Source organism: Cyclopterus lumpus, chromosome 3, assembly GCF_009769545.1.
Source record: "Cyclopterus lumpus isolate fCycLum1 chromosome 3, fCycLum1.pri, whole genome shotgun sequence".
Classification (NCBI taxonomy): Eukaryota; Metazoa; Chordata; class Actinopteri; order Perciformes; family Cyclopteridae; genus Cyclopterus; species Cyclopterus lumpus.
Genome location: NC_046968.1, coordinates 6,807,593 through 6,834,681, shown reverse-complemented (window position 1 = coordinate 6,834,681; position 27,089 = coordinate 6,807,593). Strand labels below are relative to the sequence as shown.

Genomic DNA, 27,089 nt, shown 5'->3' with positions numbered 1-27,089 from the left:
GCGGCCCTACATGGTTGTAAACCAGCACATATTTCACATACTTCACGACACAATAAAGCGCACTGTTGTCTGAACAGTGCGCTGTGTATGTAATTTGCTATAACCTATAGTCTGTGTCTAAGCGTGTACAGTAAATACAGCTGCCACTCCACATCGAGCACAGACCAGATGCAACATCCTTTTCTTCTGTGAAACGGAGACCGTCTCAGTGGGGGGAAAAATTTAATTAAAAACTGCACTGTGAATTGTGACCTTTTCAAAGCAGAGTGCTTACAACTTTGTCTAATTTGACCAGTCACAACGAGAAGAGGGCAACAGACCAATTACGGCGAGGAGGAGGCAGGATTCAGGACAATATGGGAAGCAGACTTTCACATAAGAAATTAAAGAAAATAGCAGTGATAGTAAGGGCAAATTAGCTTAGTCTATAATGATATGACACATTAGTCTATTCAGTGCGTTTTCTATGCTTATGTATTATGTGTTATTGTATTATTATGTAGCCTTGTGCATCTGGTTGCTATGGAAACAAACCAGCGTTTAATTAGGAGAACAAAATGTGGCAGAGGTGGCTGTTTTTCTACTAAATAAAAAAAGAAAAAAAAGAAAAAAAAGAACCAGCAGGTCACTTGGCCGATGGAGAAGAAGACGGACGAGGCGGCTCTGGACTCACCAAGTCCTGACTGGCCCAACCGGTCCGGATCTTTAGGTAGTTCCACGCGATGAGCAGCACCAGGCAGAGGGGCAGCATGTAAAACTCCAAGTTCCACACCGTCACCACGAACACCTGCAGGCACAGGGCCACAGCGGTCAGATATCAGTGAGGTCGGACACAAGGGGGGGGGTGGCAGTATGAAACAGGCTGCTCTTCATTAAGTCACAACCAAAGACATTTTCTATAGTTCCAGAGTCCCCGCTAGGTAAAGGTTGATCCAATCTGCTATCGATTTAATTAGCAGTGGTCAAGCTGATGAAGGCTACCCTGCCACTATCAAAGCCTTGCTTCCTCCGTACATTTTCTGGTATTTTGCTTACGCTGTGCAGGGCCTCCTAACCGCTCAGCTGGACCGACTCTGCCTCCACCCCCTGTATATGCATTGACATTAACCACACACGTCTAATTGATCTGCCTCCCTCTCATCCCGTGTACATTAAAGCCAACCACGCGATGGACTGCAGCCACGGGGAGTCTGTGTGCAAATATGTCATTAACATCCGTAATGGCACTGGCGATGGACATTCCACCTGTGCGGGGCTCAGGTAAAATGGATAAGAGGGACACGGACACATACCAAAAAAAAAGCTTCCGACAGCTCACTGGCACAGATAAATGGACCGATAACATAATCCTGCCGGGGAGGCAGCGCCGGCCAAAATGGCAGAGCGCCACAAGGCGTGGGGAAGGGTTTACAGGTTTTTATACGCTAATAAAAATAGAAGTGAACATCTGGTAAAGACATCGCTCTCCTCTGAGGCACCAACTGACATAAAAGATGGCAGATCCCAACCCCCCCCACCCCCATTCACCAGCGCCAATACCAACATCGGCTTTAATGTGCAAAAAGCCAAGCATGCTCTTGTCTGTTATCACACGCCAAAACCGGGCCTGGGAGAGGACATGAAACCAATTCCTCAATGAAAGGGTTATGTTTTAGTAGAGAGGACTTTGTAATGACTGGGAGAGCCGGGACAGAGGGAAAGCCAAGTCACGCTTTGGTGGAAATGTATACCCAGCCCATAAAGATTGCGATAACTGCAGCCCATTTCAGATCGAGAGGCATTACACAGTCTTCGACAGCAAAAAGAGCTCTGGAAATACAATCCAGATCACAGACTGGGGGTGGGGGGTGGGGGGGGGGGGGGGGGGGGGAGGGGGGAATTAACCTAGAGCTACTGAACTGGAGGGTAACGCATAGTCAGAAATCAACGGGATTTCCACACTAATGCTCGGGGAAGGGTTCGCATGGCACGGCGTTAATCCAGGACCACATTCATTGCTTTAAAGCCATAGAACTCTTGCTGAACGGCAGCTTCTGATTATTCTGGATAACTATGGGATGATGCTCAAAGTGGACAAGAGTCATAAAGGCAGTGAACCATCGTATGAGGCTGCAGCAGCAAAACCCCTGCATGAGTTACAATGGGAAATAGTGCTTTTGTTGGGGTTACCTCCCCCTGTATACGAAGTTTGTCCACAATATTTGTAATGACATCAAATATGTCTTACAGATGACTGATGCTGTATTTTAAAAAAAAAAGGTTTTAAGTCACAGTCAAAAGAAGGAAAAGTTAAACAGCAAGTCCCGCCCCCCTTTCACGTTGGTGGTACATTATAGGTCAACGGGGAGAGGGGATAGCCCCGTACGCTTGGAGTCTGACAATCGGCAGATGTTGCATGTGTCCCGTCACGGAGAGCGAAGCGTCGCTTCAACAACTCTCATGTGGAGATATTAAGCAGGCATTTATTTCTCCTCACTGAGGCTTGAAATGGCAGGGCGCGTTAGTGTGAAAACACGAGTACAGATGGCACTGTCTCTCAAACACTGAGATGCAGTGGGAGGACGTGTGTGCACATTGTGCGCTTGTTCATGCTTGTATGATTGTGTGTGTGTGTGTGTGTGTGTGTGATCTGTCAAGCAAAACCACAATATTATCCCTAATATTGAACTATTTATATACAAGAGGGAGGGATTGGGTTCTATATTGAGAACTACATTATATTAACTATAGTGTAAATACTTCCCTTGTAGGCACTTTGTGATGACAGCACACTGACCCCGGCCTGGACGACACAGTTTCTACAGGTCCAAGAGATCCAAAACTCCAAAACTAAATGAGCGACTCAAAGCTAACACGCGGCTTCTGTCCAGATAGCAGCCGTGTTCCTCACAGCAAATTGAACAAACTGTACTATTGGCTGGTGTACAGTATCTCTTTTACTAGTCTTTGCAAAACTTTAGTGCCATCTACAGGACGCTGGTCGCAAAAACAAAAAGAACTTTGCATGACCTTGATTGCCTGCATAGTTAATGCACAACTTGCTGTGTGCCATTTCAAATCGAGCTATGATCTGGGAGAGAACGATGTCAAAAAGATCAGCGCCCACTCCACTTTACAGTTTAAAGACAAGGGGCTGAGAGGCTTCGCCCGTGCGTCTGTCTCCGCATTTGCTGAACACTTGTATCCAACAATGGGAGGATGGAGAATAAGCCTTATCTCTGAAGAGCCTTTTAATTGGACTTCTGTCTGCATAATGGTGTCTAAATCAAACCGTGCGCAGATTGGACGAAGGGTTAATGAGTTGGCAGGGAAGGAGAACAAAAATAGACTCTATCTCGACTCCACTGGGACTCCACTCTCTCCAACTGAGGCTTAACTCTGGATCCACGACACACACACACACAAACACCGAGAGCGTCCGCTCCAGCGCAGAGACGGGGTCGAGTCGGCGTTTTCTGCTGAGCCCAAACGCCGCATTGATTAATAATCTCGCTGGGAGAGTTCAAGTAGGGGATAGCCAGACTGCGGTCGTCTTCCGCAGCTCGGAGGGAACACGGAGGGTAATGCAGATAGCATGTTGATAAGCACTTCACCAGGAAGGCTAGCAGGCTCCTCTGAACGCTCTCCCACTGGAAGCAGCTTTTGATGTACTGCCCAGACGACGTGACGTCCTTGAACAGGTTCTGAACACGCGTCACGTTCCTGCCCAGCACCTGGAAAAGATACACAGACATATTGCAGTAGTTATGTTTGGAATGTGTATAAAAGTGATTTCATCGCGTATAGGTAAAACATTGTTGTTGTTTTTAAAAAAGGGAACGTCCAGGCAGCTAGTGCCATAGTCGAGTAGCTGGCATGCATGAGCCATTGTGGTCAGGGGGCAAGAAATGTCAGTAATTTGACCTGATTTGGTCAACCAAGACTTTCAACATGAAAACAGAAAGGAAACCCCGCACATTACGATCCGAGTGCTCAGTGTGTAAGCCAATGTTGGCGTTCGCGAGCGATGTTTTGTCTGACAACAATGAGTCTTTGTGGGAAGTACAGACAGTCAGGCACCCTGTCTCGCACCCTGTCTTGCACACTGTATATCAAACTAATGTAGCAGAACAGCGGACACAAACTCAGTCACAGTTGGGGTCAATTAAAGCTCAATTCAACTAATTCAGGCAAAGTGCAGGCGTTTGGTTTTCAGGGGAAACTAAAAAAGGAAAATGTTCAAAATGTTCATTAACAATGTGCATTTTTTTTTTATGTTCATAAAGAGTCAATTGATAATAAACATGGACAACTTGTCTTCTACTTCTTTCTCTCTCTTAGCTCTTTTTTTCCCTTTTTTTGAAGTTTCAATTATCCAAGCATCACATGATTATCGTCAAAAGTGCAGCGACCTCTGACCCTCGCCCTCTTTACCATTGGTTGCTTGTAATATATTTATTTTATTCCAGACTCATGAGTCCATAAAGCAACAAACAATACAACAACAATATATAAAATACAATACAATACAATACAATACAGGGACATAGGTACAATTACTGCAGTTAAAAAGTCACTTGTGGTTTAAAAACATACAAACACTTTCCAGAAACAGGAAAAATACCTTGTATCACTCTGTGTTGGCTCAGTTAAGACTTTTATAATTAGCATGTAAAGTGTGAACATTACGAGTCACAAACATCTGACTTGCACTCGTCCATCTGGGAAGCTTGAGCAAGATTCTGAAAGCATCATTAAATGCCACCTGAATCTTTTTCATTTTCGCTTTACTATAACTGCACCACAGGTGGGCTGTATAGAGGAGTACAGTAGGCTCTGAAGAGAGCAGTTTTAACATCTTCTGTACACATATGAAATTTACGTGCCAGCATGTTGGCTTGTGCATAAAGTTTGCAACACTGCCGCTGCTCATCGTCATCATCACTGAGGTCGTTCCTGATGATGTGACCCAAATATCTGACTTGCTGCACCACATTTAGCTCCTGGTCTCCCAAAAAAAAGGAAGGAAAATGTAGCTTCTGATCCTCCTTGGTTTTAGCTATCATGATAACACTCTTTTTAGCGTTGAACTTGATATCATAGTGCACCCCATATCTTGAGCAGACTCTGAGCAATTGTTGTAAACCAGCGCTGTAAGGGGGCAGGACCACTAAGTCGTCAGGGTAGATCAGATGGTTAATAAGACGTTCCCCCACCATACATCCTGTCTTACACTCTTTTAACTCTTTAGAAAGGTCGTCCATTGTAACATTTGACACTATGGAGTTTAGAGCTGCAAACAATCATTTTTCATTAGCAATTAATCTGCTCATACAATTATTCATTGTTTGGTGAATAAAATGTCAAAAAGTTCCAACTTCTTTAGACCTCTTGTTTTTTTTCTCCAAAAATATTCAATTCACTATCAGAAGACAAAGTAAAGCAGCACACGTGCCGAACATTTATATCATATATTCAACTAATTGATTTATCAAAGAATGGATCCAGCACTAATGGAGTTGATGGATATTCTACCCTTTGTACGCTGCTCCGGAGGAACAAAAAAAATCACTTTAAATCTATAAGTACCATGTATGTGTGCTACCAAATGTATGTTTTTGACTTAATGGCAAATGATTATTCCCCAATCCTGTTTCATAAATAAAAAGGTATCGGAGCTGCATCAAACCTTTTTGGAAAATTTGGGATTATCCTCCATGAATCTCTTTTCCTTTGGTTGGAAGGTTCTTATACCGGCTCTGACCTGATAAGAAGAAGGACAAGAAGAAGAAGAAAGAAAAATCATGAAGCAATGAGAAGCAGACAGAATGGGGGCCTCTGCTTCACAGCCGCCGTGCACTCATGTCCTCATTGCAGGCTGAACTTTTACTTACAGGGTTAAAAATAACCTCCATTTCCAGAGTGACGGACCCCTTAAACAGCCCATCGAAGTCCGCTTTCTTCAGCGGGAAGGTGATCGGCTGTCCCTTGTGGATCTGCGGGACAGAAAGGGCGTCAGGTGCTGAACTCATCCATGAACCTGACCGTCAGTCATGCTGCATTACGTCTTAGCGAGTCTTCAACGCGCCGCAGTGTCATTGCCCTCTTCACTTTAATTTAGACGCAGAGTGTAAATAGATGAGTCTGATTGTCGGCCAGTGAGGTAGTGAGTACCGTGAGCAGGGGAATGGCAACTTTCCCCAGGAAGTCTGGCGCCTTGTCTCCATCGTCGTCAAAGATGGTCACCACCAGAACATCATGAATGTCTTTGACAGGGCTGAGGAGACAAACCAGGAGGCCAGATACTCCTCACAAACCAGCACAAACGGTGGCCACAATGTTCCAGGATTGCTTTTCATATTTTGTGATTAAAACAGAACATTAACATCACGTTGTGTGTGTGTGTGTGTGTGTGTGTGTGTGTGTGTGTGTGTGTGTGTGTTGATGAGAAAATGTGGAAAAAGAGAGAGACTCAAACTGACAATGTGAAGACTTTATTCCACTCCGGTTGGAGGTTCTTGTAGACTGTGTGGGTCTGCAGTCTGTCGTTCCCCAGCTCCAACACACAGTAGGGATCACTCTTGCCTGCAGAACACAACAGCAGAAGAAAAAAATAAAACACTTTCACACTCGGCTCCCTCTGTCCCGTTTAATGGAACAAAAGAACAAAGAAATAAATCAGAATGTGTGGCGTACCGTTTAAATCCGCAGCCAGCAAATCTGTAGCCTTGATAACTTTGATTTGAAGGAAACCAACATCGCGGAGATTTTTCAGGGACCTTTTCAAACTCTGTGGGGGACAGTCAGGAAAGCGTGGGGGGGTGGGAGGGGCGTTTGGACACATTAACATAAAATAGAAAACATCAGAGAGCACCTACTGCCACTAAAAGCCTGCACGGTACTCCATTTTCTTCATTAAAAAAGAAAATAACCATAAGATACAAGAGCCAGACTTTCTTTTCTTTTAAGTGCAGCAGTGAGAAAAAAAGACTTGTTCAAAACAATGTTTGGGAATCCTGGAAATAAAAAAATTTAAAAACTGCAATACGAAAACCAAGATCAAGATATTTACATTTAAAAACTAACCGTGTGTTTCTCGGCCCAGCTTTCCATTAGATTTAAAATGTATTACATGTTTGATTCACAACATAAAGAACATATATTAACAGAGTCTGTACATGTGTACACATTAGCCATGTAATCCATATCATTTGGACATTCGAAGATAAATCCACAGCATTTAATGCAGATGTTTCCCACCTCAAACAGACACGCTGCTAATCTTAAAGAAATTAATTTAAAGAAGATATGGTAAGTGTTGTTGGGTCACTGAAAAATATTTTTCGGGGAATCTATGCCATCTGAGATTTGAGAGCGAGTCAACAAAAAGCAGTGCTTTTGCATGCTATAGTATGTTTTTGGAACATTAAGAAGATATTTTTGTAGAAAACAGCATTTTGCTCCACAGACGTCATCCAGTGATTCTGGATTTTTTTTTTTCTTCGGTGGCGGACTTGGAAAGTCAATATTTAACTTCAATACACAAACAAGACATATGTTCTGAAAACAGGCCTTGCTCCTAATTGCATTGCCGTGATCGATTATCCTTCTCGGGCACGTTTCTAGTCACCAAGCAAGTTCTTCTTCTCATACTTTTTTTGGCATGAACTCAAACCAGCGGCTGCAAGACAGGCATGATATGACAAGATAAGAAACGCTTAGTAATATCTATGTTTTGATTTGGAAAGATGATTGATGGTAAAATTAAAAAGATTTTTAGTTTGGAGACAACCCCCAGGATTTAAGTGCAGCTTTTGATAACGGTATCTATGACCACAGACCATCCGTACATCATGAAGCACGGTTTATCGCGGGGTTCCCGTCGGATCACAGACAACACAACAGACCTTCCCAGTACATGACCGCCTAGCCTCGTGAGACCGGATGTCTAAACCGTCAGCTCGACCCTAAAAAAAAGCACACATCTTTGTTACCGACTCCCAGCACATTGCCTGGCAGATGCTGCCATCTCTTGGCCTCTCAACATGGAGAGTACAGCAGTAACCCTGGGAGCAGCGTAAACTTAAATGTCGTTAAAGAAAAAAAATATATTTTAAAGTTAAACCCCCCCCCCCCCCTCGCCCATTTGTAAAATCAAAGCACGTTTTATCAGCTTCAGACAATAACTACATTGTTTTGGATTAAATGTTCACTTCATTATCACAGATTGCCACAGTGGGCTTTCACTTGCCTTAATTAACAATCTTCAGACTGACACAGATTCTAAATAGAGGAAAGAGATTCTCCTGATAGCGACAGACCTTCTTGTGATGGGATCACATAAGCCGCGACATCCAATCGAGCAAGGGGCGTAAAGTGTGTGTATGGGGGGGGGGGGGGGGGGGGGAAGGAGGGGCTTTCCCCTTCCCTTGCTCAGACCAACACCCATCTTCAAACTCTGCCTTCACCTCGCTCTCAACTCCACACCATCCAGAGACGGACAGATACGTGAACACATTCCACCATCATGACTCACACACAGACCCACTAGGTGAAGAAACGCCTTGTCGCGGCTGCTAACGATCCAGTAGGAAGTGTCAGATACGCCGACACTTCCAAACTGGGGAGAAATAGGTGGTGAAGAGATGCAGCCACACCGTACAGATAGAATACAAACAGCAGCGCAGGTACTGACATAGTTGTCCAGCTGGGTCTGATGTGCTTGAGGTTCATCGAGCGGCGCGGCACAGAGGTCAGAGATGGAGGCGCTGCTGCACGTGTACAGTGTGACCAGGAGGACCAAGTGCCCACTCCCCTGGTCCAGGGTGTATGTGATCAGCTGCCTCTGATTGAATGGCATCCTGGATAGGTCAACGCCATACCTGCACACACAAACACAGGCCTTCACATACTGCGGCGCGCACACACACACACACACAGATAGAGGGAGAGACACCCCGATGTACTCGTATAGTCACGAGCCAGATCATTGGGCAATGTTGGCAATTTAAGAGGTGACTATCGATCTGTGTGATTTTACACACACACACACACACACACACACACACACACACACACACACACACACACACACACACACACACACACACACACACACACACACACACACACACACACACACACACACACACACACACACACACACACACACACACACACACACACACACTTAATCCTTCTCGCGCTGCTCACTGCTGCACGGTGGGGCTCAGTGGGCCGTTGCTACATTATGAGGGCGGGACACTCGACATGCGACAGATCACTGAGACACACGGGCAGCACACGGGTTCAGAGGGCAGACTCACGTTCCCAAACACTCCTCGTGCCTTCGTCCATCCTTGGACCAGAGCTCCACCTCCAGGTTGTCTGGCCTGTCCGGGAACTGGTTAAAGGTGAACTTCTCTTTCCACTGAGGGTTGGACACTTTGCATTGATTCTGAATGAAAACAACATTATATTTCTCATTCCCATGCGCAGCCCATTGAGCAGCCCATTCAAATGCAGATAACACAGTCACGGCATGTTGATACCCTATTCTCCCTGTTATTTTATGCATCATAGTACATAACACATTTAGAACCTATTATTGAGAGAATTGATTTTTGCACTTTTGAACCGTTTATTCTTCCGCCGTATTAATGTCACTCTGAACAGTATGGCAAATGGAAATGCAAAAACTAAATACATATGATATATCGCATAAAATAGGTAAATTGTACTGATAAATACATCCGTAAAAAAGATTTCTGATTTTAAATTTTATTTTAAACGTCCCAATCACTTTGCATGTTGGGACCAAATGCATTTACAGAATAGCATGATTATACAAGAGAGTGTGAGGGGGGGGGAGGATTGGAGAAGTAAAGGTTAAGTAATAAAGAAAAGTGTTTCGGATTGGAGAGGAGGAGAAAAGGAGCAGAGGAGTTAGTGTGAGGAGAAGAAAAGAGAGTGGGCGGGGTGGAGGGGTGGAGAGGGGTTTAAGAACAAGGACAATTCGAGAGGAGGAGGGGGGGGAGGAGATGAAAAGCATTAGTCCTTCATCCAGTACCTTGCTTTTGTGTCTCTGGTCTCCCAGTCTGAAGCTAACATAGAGCTGACCTCCATGAGTGTCCATCGGCAGTCCCTGACCCTCGACCAGAATCACCGACACAACGGAGGTCCACAGCTGACTCTTCTGTGTCTCCGAATGACGAAGGCTATGAGGAAGATGGGCTCCCGACTGGGATTTGGAACACGGGGGGGGGGGGGGGGGGGGGGGGAAAGGGGGTTAAAGAGATTCAGAAGGCACATAGAACATTCATATGCAACACCAGGATGCTTATGTACCAATCCATTATCTCATCTCTTATCACGACGCGTGCATGCATCATGCAGAGACGGGGGAACAAAACACAAACCAGTGCAGTAAATAAAATGGGGATTGCCACCGGTAAAACACAAAGCTACTATCGGAGAGCGACGATGATCCGAATCGGTGCTTTTTTAATTTTTAATTTTTTCCATTGGAGAGACAGCTGAATGAAGCAGCATTATCCTCCTCCTCCAGTGAAAAGAGAGCCGAATTGTCCCTTCAGTTCCCTGAGAGATTAGAGTAAAGCCTGCCGTCGCTACAATGCAGAGCAGTGTCTTTCTTCCAGATATAAAAGGGAGCCATATTGTCAGATAATTAGCTGAAAGCTTACATGAAGACGCCACACTATAGGGAGATATATTTAACCCAGATTCAATTAAAGGCAGATACAGCCGGCAGTGATGGCCCCGTCTGAATCCGTTCTGTCACATGCGTCGGCAGAAAAGTCGTGTTTCAATTAACAGGGCCGCACGTGGCAGAGCACAGTTGGCGTCAGTGGCCGATGATGTGTGAGGTGCAACGGGTTCAGTAACGACAAACCGCGCCACCTCCCAAAACGCACGACCACGCGGCCGCAAACTCAATCAATACAACGTGCAGCCGCGTCGGTTCCAGGAGACCAAATAAAGCCTTCAGCAGCTGCTCTGTGGGTGAAGACACCTCTCCAGTGAGAACGCACAACCACCACAATCATTTTATAGATATTCCTGACAATATTTTTATTTTGTATTTGTTTGCATCGTCAACGATGCTACAGTCTCAATACTTCTTCCCTGGCCTCTCTGTGGCACCAAGCCCATTGGTTCCTCCTGGACCAAGGGTCACACATATGTCATTGAATTTCTTTCAAGCGACACTAGTTAATGTTTTAAAAAAATGAAAAAATAACATATCCTTCTTGTGAATGAAAAGTTGAACTCATAAGCAATAATACATATCAGTGCTAAATGCAATACGCTCAGGGCTCACTTGGTCTGGTATGATTTCCATTTATCGTCCGTTTGATCCATTCGGTCATGTGATGCAGAGAATACGCACTGCTCGAGTTTATGCTTTATGTGACTCTGCTTCTATGTTTCAGATGTGACTGTTCCCCCTTAAATGACTCAACAGACACTTAGTCTTCCTTTAAAAAGGCAAATGAATTTCCTATAAAAGTATTTGCGGCAGCAGCTGTAGTGTACCAAAAGTACTCGGTTAAATGAGTCAAGATGTAGTTCTACTCAGTATTTGATATGCTTTAGCTATACAGTACCTCAGTGACCACTGAATGTTTAATCTGACAATTACTAGAGATAATTGTCAGATTTTATTTGGTGCTATAGACATTTCTTTAAAACGACAACGTGGTGATTTGCTGCCCTCTTGTGCAAAGAGACAAAATAACTGAACAAAACGTTGCTCTCTCCTTTCCATCAGACTGTAGAATGAGGACCAAACGAAGCAGATGTGACTTTATATTGTTCTCGTGTGTTCCCTCCAGCATACCGTAAGACTTCTTTTTTGAGGCCACCGCTGCCGACAGGAGCATGCATGTTAACAACAAAACAAAAAGGGTTAGGGCATGGACAGAAACGCTGGGAAAAGCCACGCATGTGCAATAAATACATTGCAGGACAAGTGTCCTCTCTGTTATATATTTACAATGTGCCTTTTGCCGTCTCCGTCTCGGAGTGACAGATTGATGTCCAGTAGCACGTTGCCCATGTCCTCCTCCAGGCTGTTCGGGTCGTTCAAGGGCAAAGACATCTCGCTGTGCCTGAAAGAAAAGGAGACGGTTTAATCTTAAATTAAAGTTACTGGATGAGAAAGCAGAACAACACATTTCAGGGGGGAGGGGGGAGAGTTGTAATCTTTTTCTAATCTTTGCTATTTTCTGGTGAAAAACAAACAAGTCAACATCTTGGAGACAAAATAAAACAATCTGAATCTTTGATTGAAATAGAAAATAAATCTAACAAAAATGAAGAACTCTCTGTCAAAAAAGAAGACATAACACTTGGCATGTGTACTGCTCAGGACTCAAGGACGGTGTGAAGTTGTTTGGATGAGCGGTTCTCCAGAACGCACCAATACACACAAACCAAAAGGGTTTGTAAAACAACTGGTTTATTACAAACTTTAAATTGAATTATACAGTCAAATAATACATTGGTTGATAGCTTATACCAGAATTATAGTTATTAGCGTATATTTCAGCCAATAAATAATAAGAAAAGGCAGTATATTACTATATTTTGGATTACACTACTTTATTTGTCCACTAGAGAGCACCGAGGAGTTTATTTGTCAACTGCAATCTGTCCCACTAAGTATATATTATGGTTACATAATGATAGATTAAGGAATATTTCTAAAAATATTTGTTATGTTATGAGAGAAAAATACTGATCCTTTTTTTTGCTTCTTCAAACTCAAGAACCCAGTATCAGATTACAAGCCACACAATGCACCCTCTGACTGCTTCCAGTGCTCTCACTGAGCCGCTCACTTGTCTATCTCCAGATCACTGAGGGCGATGCTGGCAGAGCCCATGAAGTCATCAGAGGTCAGATCACGGTCGTACACCTGCAAAACACCAAGAGAGAGAGAGAGAGAGAGAGAGAGAGAGAGTTCATGCAGAGAGCATCATGGAGTCCTCCATTGTGATACAGGGCCGTGCATTGGACTTCCCTGATGCACGCATGGCTCTGAGGCTGCGCCCACATAGTTAGCACCTCGGATGCAGGACTCTCCCCGCAAGGCGAAAACAACGGCACCCCTCTCCTGCGGTAAAATGATGAACTTTTAGTTACCCTGATGTACAGGTTGTGGTTCAGGTCCTTCACAGGCAGGGAGAAGGTCTCATTCCATTTGGGGTTGAGGTCCTTGTAAACCACTTTGCTTTTGTGGATCGTCTTCCCGTCCAATTTGAATTTCACGTACGGGTCGCTGGTACCTGGCGACGATTGATAGAACACAATGCAGCGTGGATTATTTACTGAACCCTCCTGCTGGTTTTGGTGATGGAGATCTGCTACTCGGGGTTAACACATTGACTAACAGACCCCGCTGCAGCTGGTAATTCAGACTGAATAATAATAATACTAATAAGGATCTGATTTGATTAATCAGACCTAAAAGAAGCGATAGTGACAGGTTGACAGAATTTAGGACATCACTATCTGTCAGGGGCGTTTGTAGGATTCAAAGAAAGGGGGGCTAAGCCCCAAGGGGAGCATCACTTTCGTGAATGTGTGCACATTTTTCTTGGGCCCCCTGATATCCATTGTTTCAGACAGTTCATAGATTGGTTCAATCAGAAGGAGTGCGATAACACAAGAGACAGCATTTCAGGGTCATAGTGATATTTTATGCTAATTTGGACACGATCACTGAGATAAAGATGAACTAGTTCAGTGTCAAATACACCCTTCAATGGAACAAATATAATAATAATATATAATGCAAAGAATAGAGAGATGTCGATAGTTATTTCTTGTATTACGAATTCAATCAATCACTCTCTCACTCACTGGAGACAGTTTCTAACTTCCCTTTCATTTGCCTCAAGTAAACCTGAATGTAAGCAGGTAACACTCGTCAACAACTACAGACAGACACATTCTGTAACTACCTGGACTTACAGGTAAACCTGAATGTAAGCAGGTAACACTCGTTAACAACTACAGACAGACACATTCTGTAACTACCTGGACTTACAGGTAAACCTGAATGTAAGCAGGTAACACTCGTTAACAACTACAGACAGACACATTCTGTAACTACCTGGACTTACAGGTAAACCTGAATGTAAGCAGGTAACACTCGTTAACAACTACAGACAGACACATTCTGTAACTACCTGGACTTACATGTAAACCTGAATGTAAGCAGGTAACACTCGTTAATATACACACACACACACACATACATGTAGGGTCTCCATCAAACACAGGAATAGTTCGTACAGGAAGGACAGAGCACAGACTTTGCTGAACCAGCAGAGCAGCGATGTCATTTTGTCTTTGCGTAACATTTACAATATCATTCTGATAGTTCTCAGTGAGTTTGGGTTTGAGGCTGCACACGTCCTGCTTGGTTTACATTCAGTTTGTGTGGCTGGCCTTTGTTTAGGCCTTACAACTTGTGGTTGAGTTATGGGATCAGAAACAAAAAAGTTAACTGGAACAAAGGTGTGGGCACGGGGACTTAATTGAATTGCTTTTTGAGAAGTGTTCCTTTCAAAATATATATATATATATATATATATATATATATATATATATATATATATATATATATATATATATATATATATGTATGTATGACCCATGGTCAGTGAGGATTATGGCTTGGTGCTAGTATCATTCCTAACCCTGTCACAGGGCTTGTGGGCAGTGAGGATTGGCTTGGGTGCTACTGAGGGGTTAACAGACTTATTTTTGTCAATTTTTCAATGCAAATTATTTATTTATTTTTATATATATATATATATATATATATATATATATATATATATATATATATATATATATATATATATATATATATTTGTATTATATGATATTCATGATATTTATATTGTATATGTATGATATTTATATAAGATTCAATTCAATTCAATTCAGTTTATTTTGTATAGCCCAATATCACAAATTACAAATTTGCCTCAGAGGGCTTTACAATCTGTACACATACGACATCCCTGTCCTTTGACCTCACATCGGATCAGGAAAAAAACCCCAAAAATAACCTTTGACAGGGAAAAAAGGGAAGAAACCTTCAGGAGAGCAACAGAGGAGGATCCCTCTCCCCAGATGGACAGATTCAATAGATGTCATGTGTACAGAAATGTATATATCATATTATACTGAATATATATATAGGCTTTAAGATCTTCACTTTTAACAGGTGTCTGTCTCTTTTCGTTACCCTGGCTTCTTCACTTCTGAGTAAATGTGCAGGTTTCCAGTAAAAGGGAGGACCAGCCTGCCCATCGTGTCATCTCTCTGATGTGTCTGTGTGGAGGATGTGGTTTCTTTCCACCCCAACCGATGGGGCCACAGCTTCCTGAATCAATAGCCAATCACATTTCGGCTTCCACTGTGACAGCAGCTGAAAACTCCACCTGAGGGTTCAACGAGTGTCTCATGACTACTGTGTCACACGTAGATAAGACAACATGGGACACTTTCACATCTCACATTTGATGCTGCTCGGCCTAAATCCTTTTCACTTGTAAAAAAAAGAAAGAAAAAGGAAGCCAGTACAATCTTGTGACTTTCTAGCTATTCTGGCAATCGACCACCTGAGGGCAGCAGTCCACCAATCACAGTTCATGGACCGGCAGAATCAGAGGAACTTTTTCAATCCTCGAAATATAAAACAGAAATAGACATAAGCGGTAAACAATGACAACAAAGCTGAATCATGCCCATCAACAGACCGCTGTCAGTGTATGCTACGCGGGCAGTTTATATAATCTGATCAAACAGCAGAAATATAAGCGTTGTTAATGCACTGCTTTTGAAAAGGACTACGGTCTTAACAATAATACAGGGGAAACCAAATCCTCCTGCGCCTTCATCCTCCAACAATCATTTTTCTGCATTATCTTTCCACACAGGGCCCGGTTGTGAGAACACAACGCCATGCGAGAGAGGATAATCCCAACAAATGCCTCTTGTGAAAGGCCTGCTGTGACGAATGCAGGGTGCGGCCCAGACAGGTCCAAATATGCAGTGTGGAATCCTTCCCCGGCTGTCATTGGAGCTTCACAGACAAACCCGACACTCGGCCGCGTTGTCCCTGGAGCCAATAACGTTGGGCGTAATCAAACGAGACACCGTAAACAAGCCGAGGCTAAAAACACACAAACGGAGACCGAACCCCCTGCTGGGCACCAAACGAGCTTAACGGTTTGGGAGATTTAGGCCACCGGACCGCAATAAGGAAAGTGCGTTGCGTCAGACAGCAGGACGCGGCGATTTTGAAATGATGACGATGATGATGATGATGATGATGATGATGATGATGATGATCACTTGAATTGCACTTACGTAAAGCATTTTGTAGTTTGGCTTTCTTGAAGAAATTGTACTTTCTTGATTCTCGTTGTGCTCTCGGTTACTTACTCACTGGGGCAGAAATGTACGCGGCACATGATGACATAGGTGACGAAATGTAAAAAGAAAAAAGTCAATCAAGTGTCAAAGGGGGACCGGAATAGAAGAGGAAGACCAACGTGGAAACAGTTGATCGACAAGCAGAGAAGTTAAAAATGTTGTTGTCGCCAAACACCTATTTTCAGATTTATGACAGGAAGGTAAAGTGATTATAATTCCGCGACTGAACTCCTCATATTGGGCGTCCTACCGTATGGTTTCCATGGAGACAGCTTCCTTGTTCAGTAATGTTGATTCAGTGCTGTTTGAATACGGACTACATGCAGACATGAATACACAAAGAAAGAGCTGCTGTATTCTTCCTTTGTAAAAGGGCCCTGTGTCCTTTCTTTGCAAATCCGTGTTGTGTAACATCATCATCATCATCATCATCATCATCTCCACACAGATGATGAAGCTAGTAGAGTTGATAGTGAAGGCCTGACAGTGATGGTGTTAAGAGGCTCTTACCACAGCGGTCCCTGATGACCAGGTTGTGTCCTTCCTTCAGGTTGATGGTGAGCAGGAAGGACCTGTGGTGGTCCTTGACGCTCTCCGACATCTGGGTCTCGTTGCCCGTCTCACACTGGACACAAAAACGGTACATTAGCGTCATTAGTGTCAGTGCGGCGAGCACTGCATTGGATCGAGACTTTCTGAACAAGCTTACCCGGGTTTCAGAGCAGATTCTAAAACCGCACTCTTTTTAACACCCCTCCATACCTCAATAAGAACAATATGTTTTTCTACAGGGAAGGAAGTGCCCCATCAAACAATGTATGCAGAAGGTTACAAATCTGGCCAGACTTTTAGTGCTAGACAGCTCGTGATCGTTGCTGCAGACACATTTCAAACTTTGTCTCATGTTCTTCTGCAACTAATCTGTAAACTCAGTCAGCTGTCGTAAAGTTGTAATTGTGTGTATGTTTATTATAACGATAACGTAAAATGATCTGTAGTGTCCACGTTGGCTCTCGCTAGAGAAACCAAAACAACAACAACAACATTGTGACATATGACACCAGAATTCACCTGTTGCATTATGTCTTTAAGTTCTACTGTTGTTTCTATTATTGCTTAGGATACAAGATAAAAGAAGGCACACTGTGCAGAAGGCTGCATGCAGTTGTAATGCCGTCTATGCTTCATGGCCAGGCATTGGATTATTTAATCTTTATTAAGCCTCTCCACCAAACCATCGTTCAGAGAATAAACACCCGGCTCAGCAGGGGACGACTCAACGCCGAGCGCTGGACCGCACATCGCCTACTGCCCCACCATGTCCTGAGCACGACACAGTAATCCAGACTTAAACTTTGAAACAAGAGTGTGTGAGTGTGTGTGTGTGTGTGTTTGTGTGTGTGCGTCCGTGTGTGTGTCCGTGTGCGTCAGCCAGAGCACAATGGGCGATACGCAACAACAAAAACAAAAGAATCAAATGGAAGAGCGGCACTTACATGTTGGTTGTCCCCGTGACCGTTGAAATCCTGATTATTATACTGCGGAGACAAAGATAAAACACATTTCATAAATCCATCACGTGATATATATGAAGAGTACTCTGAAAAAAAAAAAAAGAGTCTGATGACTGTTAAAGCTTCAGGAACTGAACTCTTTAATTATTATTATTTCTAAAACCAGCACAAATCCTCTGAACGGTTATTAAACATTCCTGTGTCCTGGGGACCGCACAGCATTACACAAAAGAACTAAAGAAGGGAAGCGACTACAACCCTGAGCCTTTGACTCGAAACAAGAGGAACAGCACTCCGTTGTGTTGAGAAAGTGCTGCAACATCTTATTCAGGAGTTATGCTCATATGCTGCTCAAATGATGTTTACCATGTTTACCTTTTTAGTTTGTTGTTTTTTTGCACGATTTGCCATCAGCATGTCAGACAGTTCTTTTCTTTCTTTTTCTTTTGTTGTCTTTTTATGCATGTTCCATTTTATGTTTGTAAAATATTGTTTACATTATATTAGGTGGAGGCTTCAAATAAGCCCAGTTGGCTTTTTGCCTCTTCCTGCACAGTGATGTTCATTTATCGCTATTATGTTTGTTTATTTTTTTAATTGTATTGCTTGAATTGTGCAAATAAATAAACCTAAACTTGACGAGGGGAACATCTAAATAAACTCCACGTCAACATGTCACGAGTACTTAACTGAAGAGCGTACTGGAGCAAATGCCATGTCATCACAGGACTCACAAGTAAAGACAACAGACACTATTTGCTGACATCCATAAGCAAATGGCCTAGTTTCCTTCCATTAATTTATTGAAAACAATATAGATTATTGATCTGACTCACGTCACGTTAGAGCTGGAGATAGAAACGCAGTTGGGCCAAACCGTAACCAATATCATTCATGAATGGCGACTGTGGGTCAGTGGTTAGCATGCCCATCTTTCAATCAGGGGGTTTGCGGTTCAATCCCCGCCCTAGTCGATGTGTCCTTGAGCAAGACACTTAACCCTGAATTGTTCCCTGTAGCTGTGTCTACAGTGTATGAATGGAGAGAGAGAGATGTATATACTACAAAAAAGAATGAGCAGAACATGAAAATGTATTTTTCCAGGCCATGTGAGAGCATTGGCCAAATCATGAAGCTCTATGGAAAGGTGGCTGATACGACCTGTTGATCACTGACATTAACACCTCGTGAATGACAACATCATATATTATTTAGTCTGTGATCAATTAACAACTGTGGGTCACCACACCGTGACGCATCGGCCATGAACGTTGTCAGAAGAGATATTTCAGATAGGCGCTCTTAAATATTGATGATTTCCTCTAACTGATCTTTTCTCTGCCCTCAACAGTGAACTCAGAAATGCATCCCCCCTCAGGCCGAGCTGGAGCGAGTGCTAAGCGTGAGCATGCCAGTTGGGCCCCCATGCTGAGGCCGTGCGTTGGCCTGACAACACAAACGGACAGAGTTCGCCCAGTGACTATTGATTTTGGAGGCACCTCTAATTTGACAATAATCTCTTGGCTTACTCCACCTCCTCCAAGTCAAACTTTGTGTCTAGTGTAAATACACCTGCCACCAATGTACACAAAGCAGCCAGTTCCCTCAGCCACGTACTTCATCTCACAGGACACAAATACAATACAAGCTTATTCTCCCGTCATTTTCACTGTCAAATTATTTCACAAACACCATAACTTCAAAATGAATCCAAAGCCAAAGTCTGGAAGTTTAAACCTTAGTTAGATCACATAAATATGTTTGTGTGACTGATCTGCTGTCGTTGTTGTTTTTAACACAATTTCAAATGCAGAGTCCGTACCTGTGAGCCGTCCTGGGACATTTCCACTTGTTCTGGGCTGTACACGGTCATCATCTCCGGCAGGGCCAGCTCCTCGGGCTCCATGCCGCTCCCGGGTCTGTAGTCGTTCTCTGGAGAGCCCTTCTCCTTCACACAGAGGCCGTTGAATGACTCCCCTCCGGCAGCTGCTCTCATCACCAGACCACTCCCACCTCCTCCCGGCCCTTGAGCAGACTGGACGAGTGGCGTGGAGGGGCTGCTGTGGCACGGAGAGTCGGACCGCTGCCTCATGTTGTGTATGTCGGGGGCGGAGGAGCTCATCCGATGGTCCATGGTGTGAGCGAGATGAACGAGATGCCCGCTTGTGCTCGTCTTGCCGCGCCGGAGGGTGGGCAAGACGAGCTTCTGGCGGATATGCCGCAGCACGCCCGGCTTCTTGGAGTCCATGACGGGCGGGGGTGTTTCAGTCGGCTTCTAAGATCTGGACATCACCGGCAGCTATGGTAGAAAACACACAGGAGGAAGACAGTAAGTCACACAATAACAAAAAAAATATCATTCCTAATTACCAAGATTTTTTCACCTTAAATTCTTGAAAGGAGTTAGACGAGATGGTCTTCTCGAGTATCTGTCTTTTAAATGTGAAGCTAACAGCCTGCAACCAGTTAGCCGAGGTCCCTTTGAGACAAACGAGATATAACGTGTACACATGAGGTTCCTGTTGGGCAGGGCCAGGCTAGCTGTTTATGCTAAGCTAAGCTAAGCTAAGCTAAGTTAACTGCATGAGACCGGATCCTCTTCTCATCCAACTCCAGCCAAGAAAGGAAATAGGCGCATGTGACGATTCCTTCAAGTACTTTAATTGTTGCGAGACGTTCCTGAGACATGTGGTCATCACTCAACACGCTTCCATCTTCACCTCCACTAATACTCAGCGGTGACCTTTACATCGAAGCGCTCAGCAATCAACACGTCTCAATTCTGGATCAGATGCTCGGATACCTGCAGTCTGTCGTGGTGCTGATGTCAGACTCGGAGACCACTGCGTGCATCGATGTGAGGAGCCTTCTGGATAAAATAAGAACTCATTTGTCTGGGTCAAGATTTCAGCAGGACGCTTTACCTCTTTAAACTCCCATTTCATGCACTCATTAAAAAGACAACTGTGAGTTCTTATCAGAAACCCAGCACACGCAACAAACCGCAGCAACCAGATTACAGCACGCAGAGTTGGAACACACTCTTAATTATAATAACTCTTAAAACTGCAAGGATATCATCCGTAAAAACCATCAGATATTTCTCTTTTGCTCAGCACGAGGGTTACTTATGTTAACAATGCTTCTGTTCCAGTGTTCAGGTTGTCACACTTTAACATTGATTTATTTAGATTTATTACATTAATAAAGGATGTGCATGAACTACTCTCCCCTTTGTATCAAGCATAATTGTCACATAATTGTTGTCATTCAACTCTTTCATCAGATGTATCCAAACATCAATTCTCTCCTTGTAAATTTCTTTACTATGGACCCACAAATAACAGATGCATTACTTAGCGAGCAACACGCACACACTCTGTGGGGAAAGACACACACACACACACTCTGTGGGGAAAGACACACACACACACACACACACACACACACACACACACACACCATCTCGATGGGAAAAGTCAGATCTTACATAACCTCATTAAGGAGCTGTCCATCAAATGCTCTTTAAGTCATGCACACACCTCCACCTGCTATCAATCAAAAAAGAAATGACACGTCAACCACACACTGAGCATGTGCAGGACTGGAGGTAAACTTCTCATACGTTACAATCTTGCTGTTGCGCAGAGACTGTAAGGTGAACACACGACTGGGAGAACGGGCGTATTATTTGAATAACATCGCTAATTGTTTTTTGGTGAATAAAACCTTTTCTTTGATGCCTTCACGCCGTCATCGCTGCCGATGATCTCCGGCGGCGGTAGCTGCCCAAGAGCTGCTGCTGGCAAAAACCTGATCTTGTAAAGCGTAAGTAAGCCTCTTACACGGCCTCACTCTTTGTATCGTCATTAACCGGGTTATCAGCTGGTCCAAGGAAGGGGAGGAAGGGGAGGAAGGAAGGCGGCGAGGTGGCAGATCAAGGAACGAGACGGGAACCTCAGACACCGAGAAGCGAAGTGCAACGTGAACAACGACAGCAGGTAATCGAGCTTTTCACGGAAAGGGATTCAGGTGAGCAGTTAGAGGTGGGCAGAAGTGTTTCTACAACCACTTTTCTCTCCATATCTAGTTTGAACCAAATGAGGAATATAGAGACTCGGATTTCCAAAATTTGGAATTTTCCAACCTGACCCAAATACAAGGATTTTGTGGATCGCTGACAGGGTGAGAGAGAGAGGAAAAAAGAACGACGGCCACTGACTTCTAGTGCCGATGGACTGAGAGTAAACAAGTCTGTCGTGATCCACTCGTGTGTCAAAGGATAGCGTGTGTTCAAAGGGCTACAATAAGCGTGGTGGCTTTTAGTTACCTCGGACTTTAAAGCTACAGTGAAATTGAATATGTATTTTGTAATTTTTGATGACTCATCTTGAACTCGTTCCTGAATGTGACCAATTAAATGTGATTCGGGGTGACAAGCGATCGTATGAAATCTCCCTGGAGCTCGTCGGTAGCACAGCGACCTGTGGTTGGGGGGTGTTGATTTCAGTTGGTTAAAACTTTGTGCACGTTGCCAAAGATTATGTCTGAGGTTTGATTAATTAATTCCACCCGCTTCCTGCTCCGCCCTGAGCAAACAACACTAGGGAGGGAGGTGCTCCATATGCCCTACTTTTGTGATCCAATCACAACTGAAGGATTTGATCGTAGCGGAGGGCCTTCTGTCTGCCAGTGTATTTCTTACATTTTGTTTTATTACTGCCACTGGACGTGGAAATTGTCAAAATCAACAAAAGAAATTCTAGTTTCTCTAGCCAATAACTGTTCTATTGAAAAGCGGCTGCTCTGTGTGTGTGTGTGTGTGTGTGTGTGTGTGTGTGTGTGTGTGTGTGTGTGTGTGTGTGTGTGTGTGTGTGTGTGTGTGTGTGTGTGTGTGTGTGTGAAGCTGAAAACAAAACTCTCTGCTACCCGAGCCAAACAACGGCTGGCCCAGCTCGTGACGAGCTTGTGAACATTTGGCCGCATTCAGCTGTTTAAAAGGGCCAGATGTGTTCCTTCTAGTCGGAGATTGTATATATTTGACGGGGGAGAAACGAAATGAGGAATAAATGATAGTTTGCTCCGGGTCGACAGAGTGCGTCAGTAAGTTCACCGTGTCCACATTGTGCGGTTACAAAGTGCCAATGTTGCCCTTCATAGCTTGTTCACGCTGTGCCCCGAGTGAGAAGACATCACCTCTACCCGAAACACACGGCTACGACCAACAGCTTTCTGTGTTCCATAAAAGCACCAGTCATGTTCTGTTCAACCTTTTATTCCATTTTGACAACAGCAGGTAATTGAGACATTATAACCTTTAAATATAGCCACCATTCTTCTACTGCCATGTTGAATAACTGCGTGACTGTGCGCAATCGTCCCAAATCCACAGTAATTCAGAAAAAGGAGCCCCTGAAGGCAGCACCAGTCTTTAATTACGATTTCAAAATAATACAATGGATAATACAATGGAATGTCTCCTTCATTAGCGGCGGCCCCGGACAAACCAGTTAACCTGCATGACTGCCGACAGGTTTAAGGGCCCGCAAGGGATGGTGTTTCACTACTTACACCCAGGGCATCTTACATTCAATGTATAGTATACTAGGATCAACGACTGTGGGCTGACTGTGGCATAGTGGTGAGCAGGGTCGTCCTTCAATCAGAGGATTGGCGGTTCGATCCCCGGCTCCGCTAGACCATGTCAATGTGTCCTTGGGCAAGACACTTAACCCTTAAAATTGCTCCCGTAGCTGTGCATACGGTGTGTGAATGATGTAGTGTTAAAGCACTTTAACGGAACAGAGGTCAATAGAACTAACATTTATACTTATGACCCATAGAAAAAGAAACTAAGCAAAGTGGAGATACGTCTTATGTATTGGAGGCAGATGTTTGATCCGAATGTTTTACATATTGTCAGTTCTAGCCAACATCTCCATGACACTACGTTATTCTCAAGCACACTTTGTTTACCGACCTACACTGTAGTGCTTAGTGCTCTGTACACTGCAGTCAAAGACCCCCTCCCCCCGTCAATAAATCTCTGAAAAGTCCCAACGTCCTTTACAGCCCAGTTCTGGACTTTCACACCAGCTATGGATTAACAGAGAGCATCATGGGAGCACAAAATGACCACAGTGACCATGTGTACAATACTACTGGACCTTTGAATTGACTAGAAAATGAGCCAGTCCATTGCCGTTAAAGCCGGGCCTTGGTGTAAGCATGCAGCAGGGAGACACACAACCGGGTGGCCAGCAGCTCAGCGCGGGGGGGGGGGGGGGGGAGCTAGAGGGGGGTCAGCGAGACTTAACCTGGACTACGCAGTTACAATGGGAACGCTCTGACCCCACAGTTGGCAGCCGGTCACACGAGCCCTCTGCTCCAATTTGTTAATGTGGATAGCTGCACTTTCATCAAATCCGGATTTTAAATGTGTGTTTAATTGGCAAATTAAACACACATTCCAGAGCACATCACCCCCCTTTCCTCTGCCAGCCCAATCTGTGGACTCGTGAAGGCTGTGACGCAAAGAGGCCGGCCCAGGTCAAGGTGACACCGGCGAGGCATCCATCCTTTCCGCAGACAACCTTGTCTCACTGACCTCCCTTGCGTCGCGTTTCAGTCGTTTATCAGGAGTCTCCTACGCAAGAGGGTCTCGTGGATCAGGACGAACCAAAGCGGTGCAGGGGTCCAACGGGTCGCGCCGTAAACAAACACGGCTTTGAACCCACGGATGAAACGACTTACCAAGGAAAACACTAAATGGCCGTGACCATCACTCTGAAGTACTTTGTTGTTTTTTAAAGAAGCACACAAATAGGATTTGTTGATCATAGAAAGAGCCGGTAATACATAACATGGCAGCATGGAGGACAGAAGAGAACAAACACACAACAAATCACATTCTAATTCATAATCATATACTATATGAATTATTATTTTTTTTAAGTCTATAACTCGATTTTAATAAAATTATATTATATGACATGCATCCAAATGTGATACACATTACTGGGATGCTGGAACATGCACTGAGACTATATGCATTTGGGATTGTATTGCCACCAATTAGGGGAGTTGGAAGATGATGCAGCAGCTGGAGCAGGCCGACACATGTACTGATGACTGGGAGAACGCCGTGCCCGTCTTCCATCCCCAAATGAGGTCACCGCCATGCGAATAAAGACAGATTTTCAGAAAAAGGCGTTGTAAAAAAAATAATAGTGGGTTAATCCTTCGTTAAACATGAAAACAACTTTGCAAACTGACTTTAGAGACCTAATAAATGAACACGCATTTATGTTTTCTGAAGGTGGATGGATTTGAAAATGACCTCAATAGATAAGCACAAACAAAACTGATTAGGAAATAAAGAACTGGGATCTTTTACTTTTCTCAATTGGTTGGGCCAAGTTGAGCAACTGCATCACAGCTCTGTCGAGGCAAGTCTCTCTCTCTCTCTCTCTCTCTCTCTCTCTCTCTCTCTCTCTCTCTCTCTCTCTCTCTCTCTCTCTCTCTCTCTCTCTCTCTCTCTCTCTCTCTCTCTCTCTCTCTCTCTCTCTCTCTCTCTCTCTCTCTCTCTCTCTCTCTCTCTCTCTCTCTCTCTCTCTCTCTCTCTCTCTCTCTCTCTCTCTCTCTCTCTCTCTCTCTCTCTCTCTCTCTCTCTCTCTCTCTCTCTCTCTCTCTCTCTCTCTCTCTCTCTCTTCTCTCTCTCTCTCTCTCTCTCTCTCTCTCATGTCTGAAGTGCCCTGAAGGTGTAAATCTGCATCCAGGTCTTTTTTTTAAAAGACCTTGCGTGTGTTGTAATCCTCCTTATCGGAAAAGATTAATGGTGATATTTGACCTCAACATCTTAAGTGCATGTTTCTTTCGACATGTAACACAGTTCATAAAAAGAAAACGGACGTCAAACGTTACTGTGGTAACGTCTCGCTGCGTCCTTGTTATACTGACGGACCGGTGGTCAGGAATAGCCAACACTCTTCTATTGAAACAAGTATTGTTTGTTTTATATTAATGCCGCAATGACGACCAACTATTGTCCACATGGAAACTTAAAAAAAAAAAATCTGTAATTCGGTGCATGGATTAGCGAAAGCAAACACAGCAAGTTGTACAAACACCAGCCTCCGGCCATACACAAGGAAGCAGGACAACTGCGACATTCACGCGACATCGCGAGAACTAGTGAGTTCTCACCTGTCCGCCGGAGGAAACGTTTCCGGGCAGCGAGGACGCGCACCGGACGAGCCCCGCGTCAGAGACCCCCCTCAGGTAACGAAGCCCGGAACCTTCCTGCTTCCCTCAAGAACAACAAAGACAGTCCTGACTTGTTCTTTCCTGCTTTACTGTGTCTCATTCACCTCATGGCTGCTGAACACGGGGGTAAAAAGAAAACCCCAAAGGAAAAAAAACCCATGTCAGTCGCTCCGACCATCGAGCCCTTTATATGGACTTCCTCCTGTCCGCGTGAAAGCCGCGAGCCAGACGCGCGCGCGGTTGGATTAAGACTTTCAAAATAAAATCCCACGAGCACGTGCGCCGCACAATAAAAATCCCCAAAAAAGATGCGAAAAGGAGAGATAATAAATAGGCAAATTCGTCGAGTGATACGAGTCGGCTAAACAAATTATGTTTTTAAAGATATCCAGCACATAGTTTTAGCAGTCAAACAAACTGCACGTCACTAAACCTTTTAAGAGTTATCATCAAGTAGTCTAATGCATGTTTATTTAATTTAATTTTGTACACACGTTTGTTCAATCTTTACCAACTACAGTTTAATTTAAAAGAAGGTTAATAGTGGAAGTATGTGCATTGGCAGTCCGTCATGATAAGTCATTTACATCCTGTCACTTCTAGTTACTGAAAGATCATTTAAATAGATTTGAATCCACACAATTTCACTTAAATGTCAGTTGAAAAAACACAAACACACACATTGGACCAAAAACGGATCAATCATGTAAATCTCTTCTGTGATGTTTGCTTGGACCTCTAAGTGTCCCTGTGAAGCTGAATCACGAGGCCATCTATTGTCCAGCGTGAATCTACAACAGACTTTTTTTCTAGAGCACTCTTTTGTGGCTCACATGAATTTAATCCGTTTCT

The 27,089-nt window shown here is 44.0% G+C and overlaps 1 protein-coding gene across 3 annotated transcripts in view; it reads right to left on the bottom strand.

Annotated features, from left to right (window-relative positions):
* mctp2b (multiple C2 domains, transmembrane 2b) overlaps positions 1-26,449 on the bottom strand; it is a 31,675-nt gene extending 5,226 nt beyond the window's left edge. Inside the window, exons 1-18 of one of the 3 annotated variants that reach the window (XM_034561209.1) lie at positions 26,178-26,434; positions 19,795-20,271; positions 17,955-17,996; positions 16,969-17,083; positions 13,147-13,289; positions 12,843-12,919; positions 11,996-12,110; positions 11,840-11,866; positions 10,049-10,219; positions 9,306-9,436; positions 8,675-8,861; positions 6,676-6,769; positions 6,462-6,564; positions 6,154-6,256; positions 5,874-5,975; positions 5,669-5,743; positions 3,594-3,713; positions 674-787 (exon numbers count right to left, since the gene is read on the bottom strand). In XM_034561209.1, coding sequence (XP_034417100.1) covers positions 674-787; positions 3,594-3,713; positions 5,669-5,743; positions 5,874-5,975; positions 6,154-6,256; positions 6,462-6,564; positions 6,676-6,769; positions 8,675-8,861; positions 9,306-9,436; positions 10,049-10,219; positions 11,840-11,866; positions 11,996-12,110; positions 12,843-12,919; positions 13,147-13,289; positions 16,969-17,083; positions 17,955-17,996; positions 19,795-20,220 — 2,145 coding nt within the window. In that variant the 5' untranslated portion in view covers positions 20,221-20,271; positions 26,178-26,434. Of the gene's footprint in view, positions 1-673; positions 788-3,593; positions 3,714-5,668; positions 5,744-5,873; positions 5,976-6,153; positions 6,257-6,461; positions 6,565-6,675; positions 6,770-8,674; positions 8,862-9,305; positions 9,437-10,048; positions 10,220-11,839; positions 11,867-11,995; positions 12,111-12,842; positions 12,920-13,146; positions 13,290-16,968; positions 17,084-17,954; positions 17,997-19,794; positions 20,272-20,356; positions 20,448-26,177 lie in introns of those variants that run through there. The other 2 variants (XM_034561217.1, XM_034561226.1) reach the window with 2 other exon arrangements.
* Positions 26,450-27,089: the final 640 nt, after the last annotated feature.